The 25,142-nt window shown below is 46.3% G+C and overlaps 1 protein-coding gene across 6 annotated transcripts in view; it reads right to left on the reverse strand.

Moving 5' to 3' along the window:
- Window positions 1–6,030: 6,030 nt before the first annotated feature.
- The window catches only part of NDEL1 (nudE neurodevelopment protein 1 like 1), a 356,432-nt gene continuing 337,320 nt past the window's right edge, over window positions 6,031–25,142 (reverse strand). For 4 of the 6 annotated variants that reach the window (XM_069654597.1, XM_069654600.1, XM_069654599.1 and 1 more), the window contains one exon: window positions 6,031–7,317. In XM_069654597.1, coding sequence (XP_069510698.1) covers window positions 7,230–7,317 — 88 coding nt within the window. In that variant the 3' untranslated portion in view covers window positions 6,031–7,229. Of the gene's footprint in view, window positions 7,318–8,162; window positions 8,216–25,142 lie in introns of all 6 variants that reach the window. The other 2 variants (XM_069654595.1, XM_069654596.1) reach the window with 1 other exon arrangement.

Consider the following 25,142-nt stretch of genomic DNA (forward strand, 5'->3'; position numbering starts at 1 on the left):
TGTTGGAAACAAAAGGGGCCAAATATGGCCGAGATACCTCATGTAACAAAAATGTTACAAGGCATTGAATGGCGACATACCAAAATCACCAAAAAAACCTTGGCACAGGGAAGGCGGTGGAGGGGAACCCATGGCAGATACAGGGTTAAAACCTGTTGTGGGCATCGATTGAGTTGACGGTTAAGATATGACATTTTCTTTAAAGAACCGAAGCGTGCCGTAATTTCTCTCGAAGCAGAGCTGCGTTGGAAAAACAGAGCTGAAGTCAATGGGCGTTGCACGTGCTAAATATACTGCAGATGATGTCGACGATCGGAGGCCCCCGAGGGACATCAGCGCTACAGGACAGCGCCCTCTATCAAGAAATGTATTTTTCAAAGCAGCTGAAGCTGGAAAGATAATGATCAAAGATGAGGAATACAAGGTAGGACACACACAATTTGAAATATCACTGGAAGAAACTCCCTACCATGTGCGCCTCGCGCCCCCTTCTCCATCCTCCTGCTCCCACGCGCCCCCTTTCCCCCTTTGCTCTTCCTCATTGACTGCCCCGTTTTGCATTGTATTGCTGTGTTCCGTTGTATTCTTCCCTCCTCTAGGCCATCATTAGTCGACTGCACTTGCTCTTTGTATATTGTTTTGTGTCGAATTGCATTGCATTGTGTTCTGTTGTACTCTGCCCTCTAGGTTATCATTTGTCGACTGCTCTGCTCTTTGTACATTGTACTGTTTTTTTGGGGGTGTTTCTTCGCTGATTTGCATTGTTTTGCTTTGTGTTCTGCTGCACTCTTCCTTCTTCTAGGTTACATTTGTTGATTGCTTTGTCCTTTGGTATAATGGTCTGTGTTCTGCTGTGATCCACCCTCCTCTAGGTTCTCTTTAGCTACTGCTCTGTTCATAATGGCTTGATAACCTGATCTGCCTACCGGACTAATTTGTTTCTCTCTGCTCTTCCATTTGAGCTCTTGTATACTATTGTCCGTTTCATCTGCTTGCACCCCCTTTGTGTCCTTCCCCAGTGTCTCCCCGCCTACCTTTCCCCTCGAGCCCTCTTCATCCCTCCTCTTCCTCCTATTGCTCTATGGTGCTCTCTGTTTCTCCTATCTTTTCAAACTGCTTCTCTATAGACTATCCTGCTCTCCTCACCAAGTTTGGCAAGAAGATGATCAAAAAGGATATCCTTGTTTACAATCCAGGTCTCCCCATCGCCGATACCTATACCAGTGCTTTCTCCAGACAGACCCTCACTGACATCCTCTTTGTCGTTCCCTAACCAGACCTATGGACTCTATATATAATCTCTGCGCGCTCCCCTTTTTCTTCTTCTCCCATTAATGGTGGCACCCGGTGGGAGGCCCTCCTGGCCCACTTCCACTCCTCTAAGATCATCATTAATGTCGACCTGAATGGCACAGTCTTGGTCCAAGGCCCTCAGGCCAACCTTCTCTTTGATAAACGCTTCCCGCGCCACATAAATTTCCTTTCTTCTCCTGATGTGCCGTCTCTTCCTTCCACAGCTTCCTTCCCTCTCCCCTCTGCCTCCTCCTTGGCTACCTTGCCCTCTCCCTCCTCTTCTGTCCCCCCTCAGGCTCCTTCCGCACCTCCACAGGGCGTGCCTCTGATTTGTACCCCTCTCCCTGGAAGTATTTCAAGGCTGGCAACCTTCTCTATATTGCCACTCTTAACCCTTCGCTCAGCTGTCAAACACTCGTCTGACATCTGCCGCCTCCTGGAAGAACTTGCCGCGATGTCCTCGGTCTCATTGAGCCATGGTTCATGGCCAGCTCTGTCACGAGCTTTGACAGTCTCCTCCCTGATGGCTACAAACTCTGTGCCCAGATCCAACCATTCCGGAGGAGGTGTAGCCTTGATCTTCCCAGAGTGGATTCCTGCCTCTCATTCCTATGCAGGCCTACTCCTCTTTCGAATGCCTTGTCCGCAGCCTCTCTCTCTGTCCTGGCCACTCTCTTACCGTGGCTATTATCTATCGCCCACCTGGTCAGATCACCTCATTCCTCTGAGTGGGCGGACCTCTCCTCCTCCCTCCTGGCCTTGACCACTCAACTCCTCCTCCTTGGAGACTTCAACATCCACCTGGATGCTTCCTGTCCCTCCTCTGGATTATTTTGCGACCTCTGCGACTCTCTCCCTCTTTCTATTCTCCCCTCTGTCCCGACTCACTCTGCAGGGCACACTCTGGACGTTCTGATCTCCTCAGACCTCCCACTCTCCACCCCCTGACCTCTCCTCTCTCCTGGAGTGATCACTTTCTCCTTTTGTCCCATCCGTCCCTCTCTAGCCCTCAGGCCAAGCCAACTCCAGCACTGCAACCTACCTTCTCAGTCATCCGACCCATGAAGCGTGTGTCAGTTGAGGCCACTTTCCCTTCACCTCCTCCTCCTCCGGCTGACTCACATCCAGCCCTCTACATGCTCCACTCTTCTATCTATGATACTCTTGGTGTTCTTGCCCATGTGATGAGGATCTGCTTCTAGCACAAAGCCAAGTGCAACTCCTGTTATGACTCTGACCTCGTCACCCTTAAACGCAAGTGCAGGATGGCCGAGAGGAAATGGCTAGCTTCTTGTGCACCCTCTGACAAACTGGCCTGCCGCCTGCTCCAAAGGCCATGCCGGCTCTTTATCCGCACTAAGAAGAGAGCCCACATCCAAGCCTGCATCTCTGCGGCATCTAACTACTCAGCCAATCCTGCTGCAGTCTCTACCTCTCATGTCCCCCTCCCAGGCCTGCTGCACAGCCCTGGCTTCTCATTTCATCTGTAAAACTCAGACCATCCATTACACCCTTTCTACATCTGCTCCTCCTCCCTCTACTCTCCCCTTTACCTCCAGCCCCCCTGCGGTCACCGCTCCTCCCTCTTTCTCCGCCTTACCTCTGTTATCCCCCAACAAGGTTTCTAGAGGAGTACGATCTATGAAAGTCATTAAAACAGGTTCTTCCCTGTTCTTCCAAAACCATCAAGGACCACATCGACGCCCAGACTTCTGCAACCACTCCTTTGTCACTGGAGCCTTCCCCCCCACCCCGTGAAGCACTCTTGTGCATCCTCTTCTCAAGATACCCTGGGCCGACCACTCCTGCTCGACTAACTAGCACCCGATCTCCACCACTCCTTTCCTGGGCAAACTCCTGGAAAAGCTGTCCATTTCCCAGCTTAAACTTCACACTGCTTCTATTGGTTGTCTCTATGACCATCAGTCTGGCTTCAGAGCTGCCGGAAGTATGGAAACTGCTCTCCTGAACATCCGTGAAGACCTGCTCTCTAACCTTGATTCTAGTCTCCGCTCTGTCCTCATCTTACTTGATCCCTCTTCTGCCTTTGACACAGTCAACCAACCATGCCATTCTGCTCAATCGTCTCTGTGATAACCTGGGTATCACTGATCACGCCCTGGAATGGCTGACCGCTTTCTTCTCTGATCGACCCTCTCAGGTCCAACTTAGGTCTTTTTTTCCCTCCATCTCACTCTCTACCTGTCGTGTTCCCCAGGGGTCTAACCTCTCTTGCTGGCTGTTCAACCAATACCTGCCACTTCTCGCCCACCACATTGCCACTCTCTGCTCCAAGTTTTAGCTATGCGAATGACGCTCTGCTTGTTTTCAGGCTCCCCTCTGCCACCTCTCATCTCATCTCTGATGGCCTGTCCACTATCCAGGAGTGGTGTGACGCCAATGATCTCTGCCTTAATGGCAGTAAGGCGGAGATTCTCCTCATCGGCACACAGGCACCCTCCTTCCCTTTCACTCTCTGGCATGCCTCCCTTGGCCCTCTTCCTGCTCCCACCTGTGAGGCTAAGAACATAAGGGTAATCTTCGACTGCTCACTCTCCTTCGCGCCTCACATTTCTGATGTCCTTAAGAAGTCAAACTACCAACAGAACCTCCTCAAAGGTATTCTTCCTTTTGTCTCCTTCCCCCAGAAGCTCACTGCCTCTAGAGCTCTAGTTCTCTCTAGGCTGGACTACTGCAACAGCCTCTTTCTAAATCTGCTTACTTCTACTCTCCACCCTCTACAACTTTTCCAGAACAGGACTGCAAGACTTGTCCTTGGCCTCAAGCCCAGGGATCACATCTCTCCATGCACTGAAATGTCTGCATTGGCTCCCAGTGGCTGCGAGGATTAAGTTCAAGACCAGCTACATTGTCCACAAGGACTTCTGGGTCCCCGGCCCTCAATACCTCCAACTCTCTTCGTGAATACCTTCCTTCTCGAGCTCTTCGTCTCTCCACCTCCAACTCCCTCAGGGTCAGTTGCTTCTCCAAGCAACAAGTTGGTGGTAGATCTTTTTCTTCGGCTGGGGCCTCCCTCTGGAACAGCCTCCCTGCCTCTTTGAAACTTGAGGAAAACCATCTCTGATTCCGGCAGCACCTCAAGACCTTCCTCTTTGCTTCTGCCTTCTCTTCCTCTCCCCTGCCGATTTCCTGTCTGATACTGCACTGGTCACCTGGCTTCCCTCCGATTTCAGGCCCAGGTCCCTGCCCGCCCAGTTGCACACCTGCACTGCCTCCTTGCAGCCCTTGCACTTGGGTCTGTATCCGTAACCCTACAGCACCCCCCCCCCCTGCACTTTTGGACACCTGCTGTCTGCACTTACCCTTACACCTGCCACCTGTTGGCCGCACTTCTTGTTATTGTTGATCCCATGTACAGCACTGCCCCCTCCCGCTACTCCCTGGCACTTTCCCCTCTCCCGCCCCCTCCCCTTGCACGATCTCAATGTCACCTGGTCTAATAAGATCATTGTCTCTGTCCTCCCTTGCCTCGTAGCGCCTTGAAAAATGTGTATAGGCACATTATAAATACAACATGTCAGATCAAAAATAAGCATATCAAATTGCACACTGGTATGCCACCCTATGCACTCCTTATCTTGTGTGTACTGACACAATAAAATTATCTATTGTTACCACTGTCCTAAGTCAGATACAGTTGCCTGGTCTTGCAGCAGGTGCTCTATTGAATTGCTGTTGATGTAGAAAACATAGGCATACCATCATGGTATATACCTCCCGACCTACGAATACAGTAGATCATGGTGTATTTAACTCTAGTGTCAGAGTTGATTTGATCAGGATATGTCGCTCTCTGCAAATTACATTCCTGTACGGTGTAGCACTTTAGAGCAAATGGTGGAAACTTTGGGCATGCTATATTACTATCATTTCTTGCAACAGTATACTGATGACTTCTAGTGGTTTTGGCACTTGGAAATGCTTGATTCCCGAACTGGTGTTTTCAAAATGCCCAAACAAATTTTTAAAAAATGCAGACTGGTACATCTTTGTGCCGCAGCCACTTGAGACCATTCGATCAATGCAACTGATATTGTCCTGTTTATACTAAAGGATTAGTGAAAGGAGTATGGGGAGCTTTGAAGATGTATCTGGGGCTTTGTCTTGCGAGGCACTTAGAGGTTTCTGGTTAGCCACTGCCCAACATTGATGTGCGAGCTTGGTTTCTCAGATAATTCATGCCGTCTTGCATTTGGATGCATAGGGACCACCTTAATGGAGGCTAGTGTCAACAGAATACATCAGTGTGTACGAGAGGACGACTCTAGAATTAGAAAACTCCATTGTACCAACTTGAAGACCAATTCTTCAAGGGCAAACCTTTCCTGGCTCTCAAACTCGCTCTCCTCGATCATCAGAGTCGCAAGACAAACCATAAAAACAGAGGTTAATTTTTCAATCGTGGTCATCTCGCTGTGCAACTCTGTTGGACCACGAAGATGAACAGAGAGGTTTTCTGTGTTGTCAATCATACTATGCTGGGAGTTTACAGTCAACTGCCTCAGAACCACAAAAGTACCAACTCTAATTTTCTCATTGCTAAACAGTCTCAATTTCTTTGGGTGGATAAAAAAGGAAAACAGTTCACATTCATGAGGTAGGAGCGCTGGGGTAGGAGGGGGGATTATATTAAAGCGGATAAAAGTTGGAGATTTAGAGAACTATTATACAATAAATATTTGTACGGCAAATACCTGTTTCAAAGTCCACGGTAGGCACATTTAAAAGATCTTTATTTGCAGAAAATGCTCACTGTTTGAGACAGTCAATTCTATGTCATGATAATGTGTAATGTTCTGAGGGCTGAAATAAGCCTCATCAACATGCCATATAAATCTCTGAATAAATAGCTACAAAGCCCAAATTATGTACAAGAGTTTTAGGCAAAAAATAATATGTTTACAAACCTATTTACAATAAAATAACACATGTAAACAGTCCATGAATGCAGTGAGAAAAATCAAACATTACACAGGAGAGTGAAGTGGGAGTAAATGCAGTGTTGGGTGTTTTTTCCTTTACACATTAGGAAACCTAGTCCATGTTCAATATTTGTCAATGAACCAGTTCCATTTCTTTCAAATTAAAACCTGCAAAGCCAAAGTGAATTTAATGAAATATATTATACATACAAATTCAACAGGACATACATTAATGGTGGCTTTGTGTGCTTCCAGGCCACCAATTTGAGGCACATAGATAATCACAGAAAAACAGAGCCTGAAAGATCCACAATGCAAAAAGTGACCCGCTTTTAGAAAGTCTGTATGGGACACTGTAAAAACAAAATCAGTCTATCATACATGGATTATATGAATGCTGCTTAATACTTTAAAATCTCTAAGGATTGTAGTCGCCTGGAATGGGGAATTGTTTTGAGGCTGTTTGGTAGATCGTTTGTGGAAGCCAAGTTAGTTTGGTTTTTCTTAACCAACCATTGCACGTCCTCAGATTTTCCAACCTTCTTAAGTGATGAATTTAAAATCCTGTTCAACCGTTTCATTAGGATTTTAAACATGTAGGAAAAAAAAACGAATGGATTAAAGAACACTATTAAATAAGGGCTTCGTTGCTTCTTAGTTACAGATCTTCTGCTCTGCATACCATGCCAATAGAAAAGCAGCCATCCTGCTGTAGCCCTGAACGCAAGTGGTGCCACTGGATAAAGACAAGGTGCATTGAGGTAAATCCAAAGTGAGGTGCGAGTGGGGGAACAAACAAGACAGTTGTGAAGGTGCGACGTGCAGCACGTGCTGTGGTGGTTCAGCGTTGTGTTGGAGGCAGACGGGCAGGCTGGACTTGCTTGCTTCCACAATGAAGCTCCAGCTTTAATGAATACGGCTTAATTTAAAGCATTTTTGCCCATTTCCTTTGTTCTGTCCGAGATATGAAGAGTCCAAACATGGCTCAATGGTTCATACACTCAGTGGAAGCATGCCCGGAGAAGAAGGTCCAGAGGTTCCTATAACGGGTGGAAGTCCTTGGTCATAACCGTTTACTGTCCTAAAATGAGATAAATGAGGTTTATGAGCAATGATACAAGCTATTAAAAAACAGATATATCAAGTGTCATAATTTTTTCCATTTTGAGCAAGTTACGAGATTGCTCTTGCTTTCAGGAGTAAAACAAGCAGCTTCAAGAGCTGAGCTGGCTACACTGACAGAATCATCTCCTTGCCTTTTGAGTTAAATATGTAGTGCAATAAAACCTGTATATGCCCAAAGGCCCTTGATGTATGTTTAATAATTACAGGTAAGGCCTGCTGGACCTTCAATTTAAGGATAGAGATGAACACCATTCCAATTGTGAAACAGCTCTCCCAATACTGCATCCCTTTAGAGGCAATGTTGAACCGATATTCAACTTACAAGGGCTTTTTTATTTGAACATTATGTCCAGGGCGTTCAGAAATCAAATAGTTTAGCAACAAAAATAACCTTGTATCATGTAATCCATAGAGTGCTATATTTAACTATATCTGAAACAGTGTATAAAATGCAAGGCATACATTCGTTTTCAAAAATTGATTAGCAGAGTTTGCTAATTAAAATGTTCTCGATTAGCAAGCTCACCCATTTCATTAGCAATGTTGTACTAATATTTTTAATGTCACCAGACTTATTTGGATCCAAAGCATCAAATAAGCATCAATACAGTATGTTTGTGTACCGCTGAAGTAAGCTATTAGTGAGATTAATCGGGCCTTGCAAATTCTTTAAAAAATCCACTAGATCTGGAGGTTAAGTAATTTAGTTAACCTACTCGACCTAAAAGAAATGCACTCAATCCATAGCAACTGGTGATAAAAAATCTAAATGCGCCAAAGCGCATGTAACCACAAACCCACTTTGTTTGGCACACTGCTGCCACCCAGAAGCCAGCTGAAACCTCTGACATTTCCTGCAAAAAAGTAAATGTTACATTTAAGTTTCAAACATCCCCTGCAAATGGTTCTCACCCTTCATAAACTCTATTGAGCTGCGCAAGTGGGTGAGTAGACTTTGCGAGCTCCAGCTGAGTTTGTGTGTAACATGTAAAAGGTTAGTTGAATGAATGGACACAAATAGATTTGATAAAAAAGGCTCTGAAAACAGTTTGGCCAGCTCTTTCCAGCAGGTGCGAATACATAATGCAATCATAATCAGAGCAAAGTGAGCTCTGCAGGCTAAATACAGTGTGTGGCGTTGCAGTAGATGTGCACATTTACAGTTTGGATAGACCTATTGATTATTCTTTTACATAAACATCTAGCTAGCCTTGTATATTCATTATGTAAGAGGAAAGAAAGACTAAGCAGAGTAGATGGCATAGCAGTCAGATAACTGGTCAAACTAGGTGGAATATTGTAGTTTGCAAATGCGTTGGGCACCAGTTGCACAGATAAATGTAACCAGCAGGTCAGGTCACAGAACTAGATGTGCCATTAAAAGCAGTTGGCTGTGTGATCATGTACATTTTCCAAAGTGTTCAATCAATGTGAGGCATATCTAAACTTGATTGTAAACCATGGAGACAAAGCAGTGCAATAGAGAAGCAATACTGTAGTTCTGTATTAAGAAACAACTTAAAGTGTTAGGAATGGAATTGCATGCCTATTTTCCAAATAGGATATAAAAAGGGTCATCCAGATTACTTCTGGTTTTCAATTGGTTGGAAAAGAATCTTGCCTAGCACTCCCACACATGTGTTTGGAACTTAAGAGTGAAGGAGATGATTACTATTGCACTCACTCTCCATTAGCCCCTTTCAACTTGCAGTAAACTGAGAAGAGGGTGGCGAGAGCCTTGAGAGCCAGAGAGGAAATCAGCGCGAGCAGTGCTTTTATTGAACCGTGTACCTTAAATAGCTAACATTGCTACAAAAGTGTCAATTTAATTAGCAACCCTAGAGAATTGCATAGCAAATTGCTATGCGACACAGCTTATTTCATGCCTTGAAATGTGTAAAAAACAAGTAACGTGTCATAGTAGGCTTGATAGACCTCTATATTCTCCACAGTAAATATTTGGTTTGGGGAATTTCAATTCAGTAAGTTTTCCGATCTAACAATCTTTAATTCTATATCAAGAGCGGAGGCTGTTACGCTCACCTGTTATCCATGGGGGGGCCACACGATACTGGATGGAGGTCTATGCGCTATCCCGGACGCCTCTCTGCTTGGTTATGTGCCAGACGTTGGGTAGCGCCTATAACAGGAGAATGGAGGGTTAAGATACTGATTCTGTGATGGGTGAACTCCCACCTCCCTCTGGTCCATATTCCCCTCCCTTGGGGGTCTCTATGCAGGGGCGCGTGGTTGGTGCGGGCGTTCCGTGGACCTAGTTGCTTCACTGGTCCGTGTGCCCTTATGTCGGGTCCAGACCGGCTGTGACTCCGACTCCGCTTGCTGTCTTCCAGGTGAGTTATAATGTCTTTTCCGTCTTTATTCTGTCTATTTATTTCCCTCAGTTTTCTCCGTCCTCTTGGCGTCTTGCTCCACTATGCTGTTCCCTAACAATGTCTGTTTACACAGGGATGGTTGCAATTCCGTAGTTGCTGCGCCGATGGCGAAGACCACAGTGAGTTATTGATGCGGAGCGCTGCACTGTTTATTGGTGTTAATTGCTAACCTGTGTTCTCTTGAACCTCGATTCCAACACTCCCTGTGTTCTCATTCTGCTCGACCTCTCCTCTGCCTTTGACACTGTCAACCATGCCATCCTGCTCAACCGTCTCCGTGATAACCTGGGTATCACTGGTCAGGCTCTGGCATGGCTGACCTCTTTCCTTTCCGGACGACCCTCCCAGGTCCAAATGGGCTCCTTCCTCTCTGACATCTTTTTCTCCACCTGTGGTGTCCCCCAGGGATCCAACCTCTCTCCCTGGCTTTTCAACCAGTATCTGGCACTCCTTGCCCACCGCATCGCCGCTCTCTGCCCCCACTTCCAGTGCTATGCGGACGATACCCAGCTCATTTTCAGGCTACCCTCGGCCTCCTCCTCTTCTTCCCTCATCTCCGACTGTCTGTCTGCCATCCAGGAATGGTGTGCCGCCAATGACCTCTGCCTTAACGCCAGTAAGACTGAGATTCTACTCATCGGCACACCCACTCCCTCCTTCCCTGCAGCTCTCTGGCCGGCCTCCCTTGGCCCCCTTCCTGCCCCTACCTGCAAGGCTAAAAACCTCGGGGTCATCTTCGACTCCACACTCTCCTTCTCTCCTCATATATCTGACGTCTCTAAGAAGTCACACTACCAGCTGCACCTCCTCAGAGGTATTCTTCCCTTCCTCTCCTTCCCCCAGAAGCTCACCGTCTCCCGAGCCCTGGTTCTCTCAAGGCTGGACTACTGTAACAGCCTCTATCTTAATCTGCCTGCCTCCACTCTCCGCCCTCTGCAACTTATCCAGAACAGAACTGCGAGACTTGTCCTTGGCCTCAAGCCCAGGGACCGTATCTCTCCAGGACTGAAATCTCTTCACTGGCTCCCAGTGGCTGCGAGGATTAAGTTCAAAACCCTCTGCATTGTCCACAAGGCCTTCTGGGGCCTGGGGCCTAAATACCTTCAACTCTCTCTTCCTAAATATCTTCCTTCACGAGCCCTTCGCTCATCCGTCTCCAACTCCCTCATGGTCAGCCGCTTCTCGAAGCAACGAGCTGGGGGTAGATCTCTCTCCGCAGCAGGGGCCTCCCTCTGGAACAGCCTTCCTGCCTCCCTGAAACTGGAGGAGAACCATCTCCGGTTCCGGAAGCACCTCAAAACCTTCCTCTTCGCTTCTGCCTTCTCTCTCCCTCTCCCCTGCTAAACCTGCTTAACTCCCCTCTGAATTCTGCACTAAACCTGCATCTTGGCCACTCTCAGCGACCTCGGTCCAGGGCCCAGGCACTCTCCACTTGCACTGCCTCCCTGGCTCCCCCTGCACTGTGGGACTGTCACTGTATCCCTACAGCCCCCCTTCCCAGCACTTGCTCTGCACTTACCTCGTACTTGCCACCAGCTGGCCCTTTTATTTATTATTTATTAATTACTATTTTATTACGCTACTTACCGTGTACTGCACTTTCCCCCCCACCTCCTCCCCCTGCACTTTCTCCTTTCCCCCTTACCTCTGCACTTGCGCGATCTGAATGACACCTGGCCTAGTAGGATCGTTTGTCTGTCTTTCCCCTTGTTTCCCTCCCGCCCTGCCTCGTCGCGCCTTGAAACACTTGTGTATAGGCGCGTTACAAATACCATATCATATCATATCATATCTTCTCTTCTTTGTACAGGTTGCGGTGATGTTTCGGAGTGATGAGCGATCGAAGCGCTGCTTGCCCAGGTAAGTGCTTTGTTAATGCTGACCTAGTTCCTTCTCCCTTCCAGGTTGCAGTGAAACCCGGAGATGGGCGAGGTAAGAGAAGCGCAGGGTGCTGCTAGTACTCGCTGCTTGCCCAAGTAAGAATCAATCGTTATTAATGCTGTCCTTGTTTCTTTACCTTTGCAGGTTGCGGCGAACTCCGGAGATGCGCGAGGTAAGCGAAGCGCAGGATGGACTTCACAGGGAAGTATTCTTGCTCGCTAATGCTGTTCTTGTTCTTCCACGTTATTAATGTAATCTGGATCTAGGGCTTCAGGATCGGGCCTCCGGAGAAGCAGATAAGCAGGAGCTGGACACAGTGAACATTACGCTGCGGGAGTGAAGAATAACGCAAAGCATGTTCTGCTGTTTGGGTGTGGTTCAAATAGCCCAGGTAAAGTAGTTCCAGGTCAAGTAGTTACAGGCCCAGTCACACCCAAAACACTAGACCGCATGGCTTGGTTCTAAAGAACTGAGCTGTGTAATAGGCCTCCATGTTGGATTAAGGTCCAAAACTGGTATTGCTTTATTCCTGATAATGAGCATGGTGCCAAAGGCGCCAGGACTGACTCCATATATGTTTCTGATGGAGATTTAAGGCCCTTGGCACCAGAGTGAAGGGCTTTAGCCCCACTGCTGCCAGGGGGCTGTTATACCTGAGGGGATCAGGGGCATGGATTGTGACAGAGGCTCACATTATGCTTCTCTTTCTTTAATTCAAGATTAACAGACATTTAGCAACAAGATTTTAGTATGTCAAGGTTCATAAAACAAAACACAACTTGCACAAGTGCTGAAATCCCCAGAAACATGTCTAAATAAAAAAAAAGGTACAAAAGTAATGTTGGAGCTCTTTAAGAAAAAACTCCATTTCCCATAGGTCCTTGATACGAACTATGGCCACAGAACATGTGATCCGTAACAGCCAATGCAGTGTGGTCTTGACCCTTTAAATAACAGCCTTCCTCTTTCTTGGCTACTCACAATAAGAGATAAGTAGTCCTTTATTCAACTCCTTAATTAACTTTTTATGTGACATATTTTTCACTTATTGGGGTTGTATTTGTGATAGTTCATCTATGATAATTTATTGGAAAGAGGAGTGTTCATGTTCCTCAGCTAGTTTTTCTCCTTGGTCGTGTGCCTTAGCGCAGCGCTCTGCCCTCTGCGTCGCGAGCATCTTGAAGTTGGTTGCGCACAGCAGAGAAGGCTCTGAGCCCCAGTGGCCGCTGCTGGATCCTCTGTTCTCACACTCTCCTCTGAGTGCAGTGTGCATTGCGAGCTGCGCAGGGTTTCCGCCCCCTTTGACATGTGTGCGCATCATAGAGGTGCAGGGGGAGCGTGAAGCCTTGCGCTGCCTCCTAGCTACATGTTTTTGTTCCTTGCCCTGACACGATTATGCCGCAAGGCCAGCAGGGGAGGAGCCCCTGCTTTGTGCAATCTTTTGCTCTTTCCCCCGATTCTGACGTATTTTCTTGAGCCATCGCAGGAGATATTGAACAATTGGATTATCTATCAACTGCTTGTTTGAAGAGAAAAAAAAAAAGACAGCATAAACGCTGATTTACATGCTATGCATAGGCCGACATCTAGTGGAAGCTGCAGAGTATTACAATTGTTTTCGGAACTCGAAAAGGGACGTCGATAGGGCGTGCCAGTAATACTATTCCTAGTGTGACGTCCTCTGTACCCATGGCCCTTCACGCGTCGAGGTCCCTCAGATTGTTTTGTTTCTGACATTAGGTAGCATGAAGTGTATGGCGAGTATAGGTGTATTAAAGCAGTTATGTATCAGATAAAGCTCAGATAAACATTTAGGCACCTTCTACTCCAAGGGGAGGAAGGGTCGGTGCATGTGAATCTGAGCAGAAACAAGCATCAGAAGTACTATTACGGTGAGTAATGTATCCCTTCTGAGGCTTGAGGAATCTGCTTAGATCACATGCTATGCATAGATTAACGAGCAGTGTTAGGAGAAGGTGTTGGGCTGTGAGAAGGTCCAGCAGCAAATTGATGTTTTGGAACCGCCTGTCCCACCTGTGCATCTGCTTAAGAACGAGTGTCATTGCTGTAGTGCTGAGTGAAAGTGTGTACTGAGCTTCATGTAGCTGCTTTGCAAATGGTGGCCAGCAGGACATTTGCGCCAAAGGCCAAAGTGAAAGTAGCTCATGTATCCCTTGTGGAGTGAGCTCTGTGTGAAAGGCAGCGTCTTGCTTGATAATGAGTAACAGAGCGGTATGCATGTGACTATCCATCTGGAGATGACATTTCTAGAAATGCAGTCTCCTTCTCTGCTGTTGCTATGGAGACAAACAGTTGGTCTGTTTTTCTGACCGGTCTGGTCTTGCTTACATAGTAAAGGACAACCCTCCTTACATATGGAGTATATGGAGATTTTTGTCAGCTGAGTTGGATGGGTTCTGAAAGAAGGCCTTTAGCTCAATGGATTGGTTTACGTGAAATTTGGAGATTAAATTAGGTGAAAACCTAGGGTGTCATTTGTTCCTTGTGAATCTTGTTCACTACCCTGCTCATTAGTGGAGTTGGGGGGAAAAGCGTAAGCAAATTTCCTTGACCAGCTCATTCATAGGGCGTTCCCCTTGGAGTCTGGTTGGGGAAAGCTGGACGTGAAGTCGGGGCATTGCTTGTTTTCTCTTGTAGCGAACAAGTCTAGCGTGGGATAGGTAACCCCATTGTGAAAACACGTGGTGTACGACATTTGTGTCTAGTCGCCACTCGTGTTCTTCCGGTAGCGGATCTCTGCTAAGAGAGTCCGCTAGAGTGTTGAGTTTCCCTGGAACGTGTTTGGAAGATGGGAACATCCCCCATCAGGATGCCCATTTCCTTAATTTCTGTGCTAGCTTGGACAGATTTGGAGAATGTGTGCCCTGTTGTTGATGTAGAACATTGCAGTGGTGCTGTTGGCGAGGATCTGTATTGACCGATTTGTCAGCTGTGCTTCGAATGCTTGAAGCGCTTTGAATACCGCCAGAAGTTCCAGCAGGTTGATGTGGTGCGGTGCTGTGATGAGAGTCCCCAGACCATGTGCTGTGTGATGAAGGTGATGTGCCCCCCACCACCCAGAGAGTGATGCGTCTGTAGTGACTTCCGCTTGCACCGCCGGATCGTGGAAGGGTTTTTCCTTCAACAGATTCTCCTATGTCTACCCACGTAGGTTTTAAACTAGTGTTGGCGAAACAACCACTAGACCGCCCCACTGACCGCTTGCTGAGACCATTTTTTTGCCAATCACTCCTGCATGGGACACATGCACAAACATGCGTGTGGGACCAAGTAAATGCAAGATGCCATCATGCCTAGCAAGCGCATCGCTTTGTTTACAATTATCTGGTAACCGCCTTGATATTGAGGTATTTGCAGTAGCATGTTTTGAACTCTTTCTTTTGATGAAAGACTAACCCTTCTTCTGTGTTTATGACAGCTCCTAGGAACTGTTTGGTTGTGCTTGGCACCAGGTTTGATTTTTTCTCGTTTAGTGAGAAGCCCAACTGGAAAAAAAGGTTTATGGTTCTTTGAGTGTTTTGCCTGCAAATTTGGGGTGACTCCCCTGTCAGCTAGTCGTCCAAGTAGGGGTACACTGGGATTGCCTCCCTGCGCAGGTGTGCTGCCACCACGGCCAGTACCTTGGTGAATACCCTTGGAGCAGATGCCATTAAGGGTAGCACCTTGAATTGGTAGTGCTGGTTCACCATCTTGAAACGCAAGAATCTTCTGTGCGCTGGGAACATGAAATATGAAAATCGGCATCTTTCATATCTATTTGACAACTTCAGGAGAAGCGTTATAACGTGGATACTAAGCAAGACATACATGACTGATGCGTATTACATGAGTAATAACTATCTGTATTTGACTAGTATTGATATATGTAATTTACCCTTAGCCAACATGTTATACCCATTTGAATGTATGTACTCTACCCTCTGACAAACTGATTGCCATGTTCATGTAACTGTACTCTAAAGCACTCAGATACCTCTGGGTCAGGTGCGCTATATAAATAAAATCAATAATGTTGCCATGTTTTCCCCCCGCTTTAGCAGAGGGATTATTTCTTGTAGTACTGTCATGCAGAACTTTTGTGGCTTGACAGTTGTTTGCAGGGCGTATGTCTAATACTGGGCGCATTGTTAGATCTTTCTTTGTCAAAAGGAAGTAAGTTGAATAGATACCCTTGTTTACCTGGTTTGCTGGGACGATGTCGATGGTGTCCTTGAGTAACAGCGTTGCAACCCCCTCAAGAAGGAAAGTTGTTCTTCCTTTGTGTTTGTTTCCGGACGTGGGGGATGGTTTGAGGGTCGCTGAAGTAGCCCCATGCAATAACTGCCCTTTATGGTCAATAGCACCCACTTGTCCGAGGGGATTCCCTCCCATGCGTGGGTGAAGTGTGTTATACGCCCTCCTACTGGAGAGGCATGGGAGGGGACCTGAAGCGGGTCGTCATTGTTTAGGAGGTGCTGCTCCACCTCTTGAAGTGGAGGACCTCCCAGGGCAACGAGATAGAAGCTGGCCCCTCTAGGACCCTTGCAAGGCTCGTCCCTGATTGTTTCCCCAGGATGAGCCCTTGCTTTGGCCATAACCTGAACCCCTTTGTGAGCTTTGACCTCGAAATCGACAAAAATTGCTTCCGCTATTTGGCCTGGTGGCTTATTAGTTAGCTGGCTTAGTGATTGAGTGTCATACTTCTCTTTGGCTGATTTTAAAGCATCCTCCACAGCCTTACCAAAGAGGACACTGGGTTCTAAAGGCATGTTGAGGCATGTTGGTTGTGTTTCAAGTTTGAAACCAGACTGGCAAAGCCATGCATGTCGTTTAATGATGGTACCTTCGGCAATGATCCTGCCTGCGTTATCTGCGGCATTTAGGTTGTTCTTTCAGATGCTTCTGGATACTGCCTCACCATCTGTTACTGCTAGGGCCAGTTGAGATTTGAGGGGTTCTGGAGCTGAAGCCATTAGGGTTGCAACCTCGCCCCACTTGTGGCAGTTGTAGATAGCCAACAACGTGGTGTCATTTGCAATCCTTGTTTGAAAGGTTGCTGAGGTGGTCACCTTTCTCCCCAGAGTCCCTTTTTGAGTTTCGAAAACAACAACTGTAATACTCTGCAGCTTCCACTCGATGTCGGCCTATGCATAGCATGTGATCTAAGCAGATTCCACAAGCCTCAGAAATATAGAGCAGCCTGGCTCTGCACATATATTTGGTCCTTAGAGTAATAAACAGATACAGGGCAAAAGAAGTGACCAATGGTGGAAGAGTACACCCCTAAGGCTGACCAGGAATGGTCAGACGACAAGGAGGGCTCCCCAGAGCAAGATTTGGCCTTAGCAGCCAGTTTCAAAGAAGTCCTCGGCTCATCTGTTGAGCCCACTATTAAAAAGGGCTGTAGCAGACAAGCTTGTCCCAATTAAACTAATACTTTTTGCACCCTTGGAAGTAGAGTTGGCTGCTTGTACCACTAAGCTCTCTGGGCTCAGATGTTTGGAGAGAAATTCTGGATCTATAAAGGATGGTCTTCGTTTATTGGTGAGGTCTTTATTTGCTGCTGCGTTAGAGTTTCTTTCCGCAATTTTCCATGACTATTTCTGACTGCAGTCTGGAATGGAAAGATGAGATCCTTTGGAGGACCATTATGCACAATGTCAGTTAAATCATCCTGCTCAAATATCCTGCAGCCCTACTCCAGAGCCAAGATATTCTATGACCTTAGACATTATAGATATGTATGAAGCATCTGTATGTCCAGATCCCTCAGGTGAACCAAACTCCACCTCTGGAGAAGTCTGGAGACCAGTAGCATCCTTAAGTGGGTCTACCAGATTCCTCCTCCAGATTCCCGAGATAAGCTCTGCTGGGACACCAGGTGCCTCAAGGTTCTGCACTTTGGTCTGTCTACTTGCATCCTCTGCCAGACCAGATTATTATACATGGGGACGTTTTCTACACATAAGCAGACGTCAACTGATGTTTCATCTGGACACACCTTTACCAGAGCTGCCACAAACTCAGACTGCCTTCCTGGAGCTGGATGCCACGCACCAGGTTCAAGATGAATGGCTTGAAGACCAAGGTTTTGGTAGTTATTTCTCAGACACTTAGGGCCAGCTGGAATGCAGAGTATTAGCCAGACTCTCCCGGCCCCTGCACGGCTCCTAGTACATTGATTAAAAGCCTGGGTGTGAAGCTTCTTTCATCAAGGTCAAGAGAAGCACAGATCACCAAAGTCTAATGTCCAATCCACCAAGCTCAAAGTGCTCAAGAAAGTACTACTTCTTTTTCTTCCCACGGATTGTCGGGTTAAGGTGGTCACCTCATCAATTATGGGATCAATCGATTACTGCAATGGAATCTATTTAGGCTAGCCAGTCTTTTGAATCCATTGCCTGCAAGTTCTTTAAAATTCTGCAGAGCAACTGGTCTTAGAGGTGCCGAGACTAACTCCCTCTGTTACAGCAGTTTCACTGGCTTCCTGTTAAAACTTGTATCGAGTGCAATATTTTATGTATTACTCATCGAGCGATTCATAGTACGGGTGCTGCCCATCTCCAAGCCAAACTTAAGTGATACTTGCCAACTAGGTGCTTGCTTTCAAAGTCGAAACTCCTGTTGAAAATCCCTCGCTTTCAGAAAGCTGAAATGGGGTGGGGGGCGGATGGGAAGAGATAGTTTTCGGTCCTAGCCCCCACTCTTTGAAATGCCTTGCCTTTTTCTTTACGAGAGAGAACAAGTTATTTGCAGTTCGGAAAAGCTTTAAAAAACACACCTCTTTTAAGCAAGCCGACAGTCTTTTAGCTCATCACTGTTTCTCCTAGCGCCTAAATGCCATTGGGCCTTAGTTTGCGCTTTATAAATCCAGTCCAGTACAGGTGGGCCATAATCTAGACCAAATCCGAATACTAGGCTATCATCCTCCTCCTCTTTGTCCTTATGAATTGAGCAAATTGAGCTCAGACCTAAATAAGTCTTTCTTTGCCTGTGGCTTTGACATTGTCTATGAGCCCGTCTAAGAAGTTCAAAGGCTTCGACAATGTCGACGTCGAGGGGCTCAATGTCGACCCCTTCCGCAGGAAACCGTCTTTGATGGAGTCGGAATCTTTTTCTCTGAAGGTGTCGATTCCACAAGAGGCGCTTCAGGGACCTTCGATACCTTTCCGTCTGTGCTCTTGGGTGCAAGAACAGAGGTTTTTATTGATGCAATGTCGAGCTGACGTGGCGCAACTGGGGTCAAAATCTTTTTAGACTTCCCAGATGGAGCTGGAGTTGCCGCCACTGATTGTATATTCTGTATATAACTGTTGTTCAAGTATCACTGCTTATAACCATGTACTGTGCTTGTAACCTGTACTAAGCACCCTTTTACCCCCCGGTCCGGATCGCTATAGAAATAAAATAAAAAAAACATTTCCAGTCGTACATTTTCCAACTCAGCTTTAGAAGCTGTTTTTTTTGGGGGGGGGGGGGGGGGGGGGTGGGGGAGGATGGGGCGTTGGGGAGCTTAACAGTTTTCCTCTCAGGCAAAGAATCCAAAGAGGACGATCGAGACCGATGGCGTCTCTTTCTGGATTTCCTCAAGGACGAAGAAGAGTAATGAGACCTCTACCTGGAACGCTTTGCATGCTTGTTGCATTTCTTGGCCCGGCAAGGAGAACATTCTTGCGAACTATTATCCTCTGAAGATTGTACCTTCAACGGACTGGTCAAAGTGGACTTGGGGGATGGGCGCCCCAGGACGAGTTTCCCCTTCCTTGCTTTTAAGGCCTTTACTGTCAGATTAACAAGAGCCAGAGTCATTGACTTTGTGGCACGTTCCCAAACACCAAAGAAATATTCGCTACAGATCCGTTATCAGCATCTTTGAACTGCAATCGGTACATCTTTTGAATCCCATTTTCAGGGTAGACATTGAGTAATTGAAAGTGCGCAGATATATCGCTGAGGCGAGCAAACCGTTTCGAGCAGCTGCGTGGAAAAACGTGACTGAGGGAAAGGGTGCAGTGCGTGCCATTTATACAGACACCAACGACGTATTCAAGACGGACAGAGGCCATTAGGGAACAAGAGGCCGGCGACGACAACGGCACCCTATGCTGTGAAAGGTTTCTGAGCTGCAAGCAGGATATCAGAGTCTATCAAAGATGAGGAATACGTGGGAGGACAATCCATACGAAAGTATGTATGAAGCCAAGCATTCTCATGAACATCCAATGATTGGACAAGATTCTGTTCAGGAAATATCAAGGAAGTGATTATCAATCTTTAGCTGCAAAAACGTCATGACAATGGAACACACCAAACACTAATCAACAGGTTATCCAATATGGGGTGTCCGGTATTAGGTCCTTGTCTGATATGCGGTGTCTTGTATTAGTTCCTTTACACCGCAACCTCTTTCAGAATCTTCTCTTGTATTTGAGGAGAGAATCATATAGGGTGATGATACCTACCCTGCGGGTAGACCCTCATCCACCCCACCTTCCGACAGTCATCAGATTCAATATCTTGCCTCTGAAATATTTTAGTCTCAGATTCCACACATGAATAGGGACTTAGTTGCTTATCAGGATTTTATTGTTAGGGGGTTCTTTATGAACCCTAATAGACTGGCTCTTGACTTCCTCTGAACCCAAACACTTCTTTTGTAGGTTTATCCTGCCACATGTGTTAGTGTTCACTAAAGACAGTGTGCATAAATTAGCAAGCTTGCGTGCAGAAACAAGTCAGCATAGACTTTTTGAGAAGCCCAAGACAGTATTTTTAACCAGCTAATATACTTAATTTCAAGGTATATGTCAAAAGATGACAAAATGGATATTCACTGCACTTCACATGCTCGGTTTAAGCTAATGCTGAACACCATTTGATGAAATCTTAAAAAGTATAGACAGAAATACGGGAGCTGATATGTGTGGAGTGTGGGTGTGAGGGTCCTAGGGCTGTGGTTGGAGTTTCGACCCTTAGGCTGGCTTGATACTTTACATCTCGTTACTGTGCGTTACTCTTTCCCTTTCTGGTAGCCTTGGAAATCCTTACAGAAATCTGGTGTATGATAGGGCTGGTGATGGAAAGCTCAACTTCATTTGGTGCAAGAGGTGGATCTGCCATTAGTGCCCAACAAAGGTAGCTACAACTGTGCTGTAGTGAACCCAGTGATCAAGCACTTATCAACTTTGCTTTGAGGGCTTCAACAATCAATTTTCAAGTAATTAATTGCATGTCTAGAACTTGCTGGGATGCCAGGGTGCAAATCAGTGCACTGCAGCCACCCTTTGCTGCATTGGATGGCACTATTGGCCATTTGCTTGAGCCAGCCTCTGCCACGTCCACTGTAATGTATAAAGTTGTTGGATGCTTCTTCACCTTCCTTGAGAAAGTCAAGTGCTTCCCAGCGTATGTCATATGGGAGAGATTGCAGCAATGTGCCGTTGCAGTTCTGTGCAACATGCGCCATTACTGGTCATGATGGCCAAAGCATCTGCCATTTTTAGAATTGTAGTGGCCTACAATTCAAGACTCTTTACCAAACGCATCCGGGTTTCTACCTTGGTTATCAGTAGAGACCGAGCACTTAGCTGTGGAGTTGGCAGACTCACGCTCTGAAGCAGCAGAGACCACAGATTCCAGTGTATGCTGACCAATGAGACAATTTGGAGAGTTGACTGGGGTCTTCAACTGTGTTGTCCAAGACCGGTTGTTCCGAGAAAGTGCAACACAATTAGGAGACCCTCTACCTATCCTTGGTCTAGGATCAGCACAGACATGATGGATTTAAATCTTTTGTTTATGTTTTCAAATAGAAAAAGATTGTTTTATTATTCGTCGGATTGAGCTGAAACACACAACAGGCCTTGGACATTATTGCATGCAAAGCACCAATCTGGTTTGGAGGAGAGCCTGGTCATACTCTGGGGATTATCTTTAAGGGCTGTAATTTCCACTCTGCCAATATCCACATGTGAGGAAATGATGAAGTGTCCATGCATTGTGCCTTGCAAGTCATCCACCAAATTGGTCTTCAATAGTTCCTCCTCATCCTCCTCCTGGACCATGGGTACAGGGGTGCCTTTTTCTGTGATGTCTGTTCTTGTGACTTGAAATGCATTTTCATATGAATGACAAGGTATGTCCTTGTGTTAAAACTTACAAGATTTGTCTCATGCGTTGTTCCAATTTGAAGTCATTAAATTAGCCCCTAAAAGTAGCGCTGGCCAATCGGGAGGTGCAGAACATTAGCACAAACCAGCATTAAAAGTCTATGCTCTTTTCCCTTTCCAAGGCACCCGCCATTTTCTTTGGCTCGTTCAACTGCCCCGACCTGCTCTCCTTCTCCCACCACCCTTCTAGATATTTGCACCACTGTGCTCCCTACTACAACTTGAAGCCCAACCGCCTTCACTTAACTTTCTCCTTGTTTCAGGGCGGACCACGTTGCTGCCGATCTCCTTGCCACCAAGGAAAAGGTAAAGATACAGTGTTCCCTTCATTTCCCATTAGCCATTTTGTTTTGCAGTATTTTTTAATGAGGAAAGTGGCACGAGTGAGACCACAAAAGCCAGTTTGCCATGGGAAAAAAATCCACTTAACATTCTGGTCGAAGGCATGGTGTGCTAATAGAGTGAACCATCATTTTAGATAGGCTTGAGCGGTTCATTTCCCAAACCCTCGCTTTGCTTAGGACTACGAAGGTTCTGGCTGGCTGGCCATCCCTGCCAAAACCTGCTCCAGAAGGCAGTTAACCCTGCAACACTTCCTAGTAGAATTTTCCTCGTGTGTCAGAGTAAGCCATCAAGTAAAGACTGGTGCCGGAAAATCTCATCTGTCCCACCCACTTCAGTATTTCTACAATTGCTGACCTCCGACTGTGCATCTTCACGTTTACTATATGGTTGAAGCAAACCACCTCCATTTAGCTGGTCCTTCCCTTAATGTATAGTAAAGGCAGGCACCAAAACCCAGCTACTGTTGCTGTTGCATTGCAAAACATTAGGGAGACAGCATCTGCTTGCTGTTCATTACTCGTTTCCTAAAAAGTTTGGATCCATATAAAACGTACCATAGCATGACCTTTGGGCTTAAATGTGCTACAACCCTAAATAAGGCAGGACTTTACTGTAATAACTTTTACTGTAGTGTATGAATCAGTCAGCTAAATCATGTGCCATCTTGAATGAATCATTACAAAGATTTTGACTCTTCAGTGAAACCTGGCGAGGGTGATCAACACTCCATATATCCTACCGTATTTTGTAATGTTATATTTGTAGAAATGCAAGTGGTATACTTGCTGACATATTAAGCTGCATCTGAAACCTTCATCCCCAAAGGGTCCAGCTTTCTCCCCTTCTTGGTTGGAGAAATTGTGGACAGAGACCAGATTAACGAAAAAAAGTTTGTAGAGGAAGTCCACCCACCTGTCCCATTATAATCACAGTAGAGAGCTAGAACAATGTCTTGATGACTGGTAGTGTTGCCTTTAACAAGCCACAGAATGCGATTTGCCACAGGCAAGAAAATGGTGTTGCCGGTTAATCAGGTCCTATAGGAGAAGAGACCAAATATGTTCAAGGTAGCTAAAGTAGAAGTTGGAGTTCCCCAGGTGTGGTGATTAGTAGGTGTGGAAGCAGAAGAACAAGTTACTTCTTACCTTGTAACGTTCTTTCGATGGGATGTTCCTCCAACGTATTCCTTATCTTTGATAATACATTTCCAGCTTGCTGGCCTCGGAAATTTTTTCTGTAGAGGGCGCTGGGCGTCGAGGTCCGCCGAGTCGATGTCCCTCGACGGCCACCGTATTAGCGCCAACGTCACCATGCCCATAAATAGCCACGCGCTGCGTCCATTGCTCATTTCTGTTTTGTAGCATAAGAAAAGTCATGCCTGAATTGGTTATTTACCTTGAAGGAGCCTAAAGCTGCAACCACAAGGGAAGTATTACTGTGGGGATGGCTGGGAGGGGCGATAAGGAATATGTCAGAGGAACATCCCATTGAAAGAACGTTACAAGGTAAGAAGTAACTTGTTCTTCGAAGGGATTGTGTCCTCCGACATATTCCATATCTTTGATAGACTCCCATAGCAGTGGCATGTGATTGGAGGTGGGAGTAAGAATGTTATGTATCCCTTTAGGGATGGACCGAATGTAATACGGCCTTGCCAAATCTGGTCTCTTGACTAGTGGAGGAATCCAAGTTGTAAAATTTTGTGAATGTATGTGCGGACGACCATGTGGCAGCCGCACATATGTCTCGGACCGGTACCCCTCTTTGGAGAGCCGAAGAGGCTGCGATACCCCTGGTTGAATGAGCCCTAAGATTTTGGGGTGGCTCTTTCCCTGCCAGTTTATAACATTACAGAATGGCCAAAATAATCCACCTGGAAATGGTTTGTTTTGTTATGGGTAGTCCCAACTTGTGACCTGAGTATGCTACAAACAGTTGGTCTGCTTGCCTGATCCTAGCCATCCTGCTGATGTAAAAGCTGAGAGCTCGCTTTGGGTCCAGCCTATGTAGCCTTTCTTCCTCTTTCCCCGGATGGGGAGGAGGGTAGAACAAAGGTAAGGTAATTTTCTGAGTAATATGAAATTCAGAAAACACCTTTGGGAGGAAATTAGGCTTCACCTGTAGGACAGCTTTGTCCTTGTGGAAAAATGTATGTGGGGGCTTACAGGAGAGAGCTTGTATCTCGCTCACCCTCCTAGTCACCCTCCTAGCAGATGTTAGTGCTACCAATAAGACAGTTTTAAGCATGAGAAATCTCAGCGAACAAGAGTGAAGTGGTTCGAATGGAGTGCCCATTAGGAAGTTTAAGACTAAATTTAAGTCCCATAAGGGAAACTGGAATGTTTTTGGAGGATAAACATTAGTTATTCCCTTGAGAAATTGTATCACTAGAGGTAGTTTGAAATACGATGGTTCCTCCGCAGTGCGCTTGAAGATAGAAAGCGCTGCGAGATAGCCTTTTACAGTGCCAACGTGAAGGCCTGAGTTTGCCAAGTAGAGTAGAAACGATAACACCGTTGGTGTACCACATGAAAAAGGGTTGATATTCTCTTCCCTACACCAGCTGCAAAATTTGTTCCAATGGCAGTGGTATAAAGACTTTGTTGCTGGCCTTCTGGCCGAAAGCAACACCTCCATGACGTCATCAGGGAGGTCCCAAGCCCTTGTACCTCATCCTTTCAGAAGCCAAGCGTGAAGGTTGAGGGTTCTGGTGTCTGGATGGAGAACCTGACCTCCCTTCTGCGAGAGAAGATTCTCTTTGATAGGAAGACGGATTGTAGGGCAGATGGACATATCTAGAAGGTCCGGGTAGCACATTCTCCTGGCCCAGTCTGAGGCAATTAGGATCATGGTTTTCTGGAATCTTCTCAACCTCCTGATCATTTGAGGAATAACGGACTGGTGGAAACGCGTAGAGGAGTGGAAACTCCCAGTCCACTACGAACGCGTCTCCTAGAGCTCCTCTCCGGGGAAATTCCCTTGAACAGACCAGA

The sequence above is a fragment of the Ambystoma mexicanum genome, chromosome 3q (genome assembly GCF_040938575.1).
Source record: "Ambystoma mexicanum isolate Mex_15411 chromosome 3q, UKY_AmexF1_1, whole genome shotgun sequence".
Classification (NCBI taxonomy): domain Eukaryota; kingdom Metazoa; phylum Chordata; class Amphibia; order Caudata; family Ambystomatidae; genus Ambystoma; species Ambystoma mexicanum.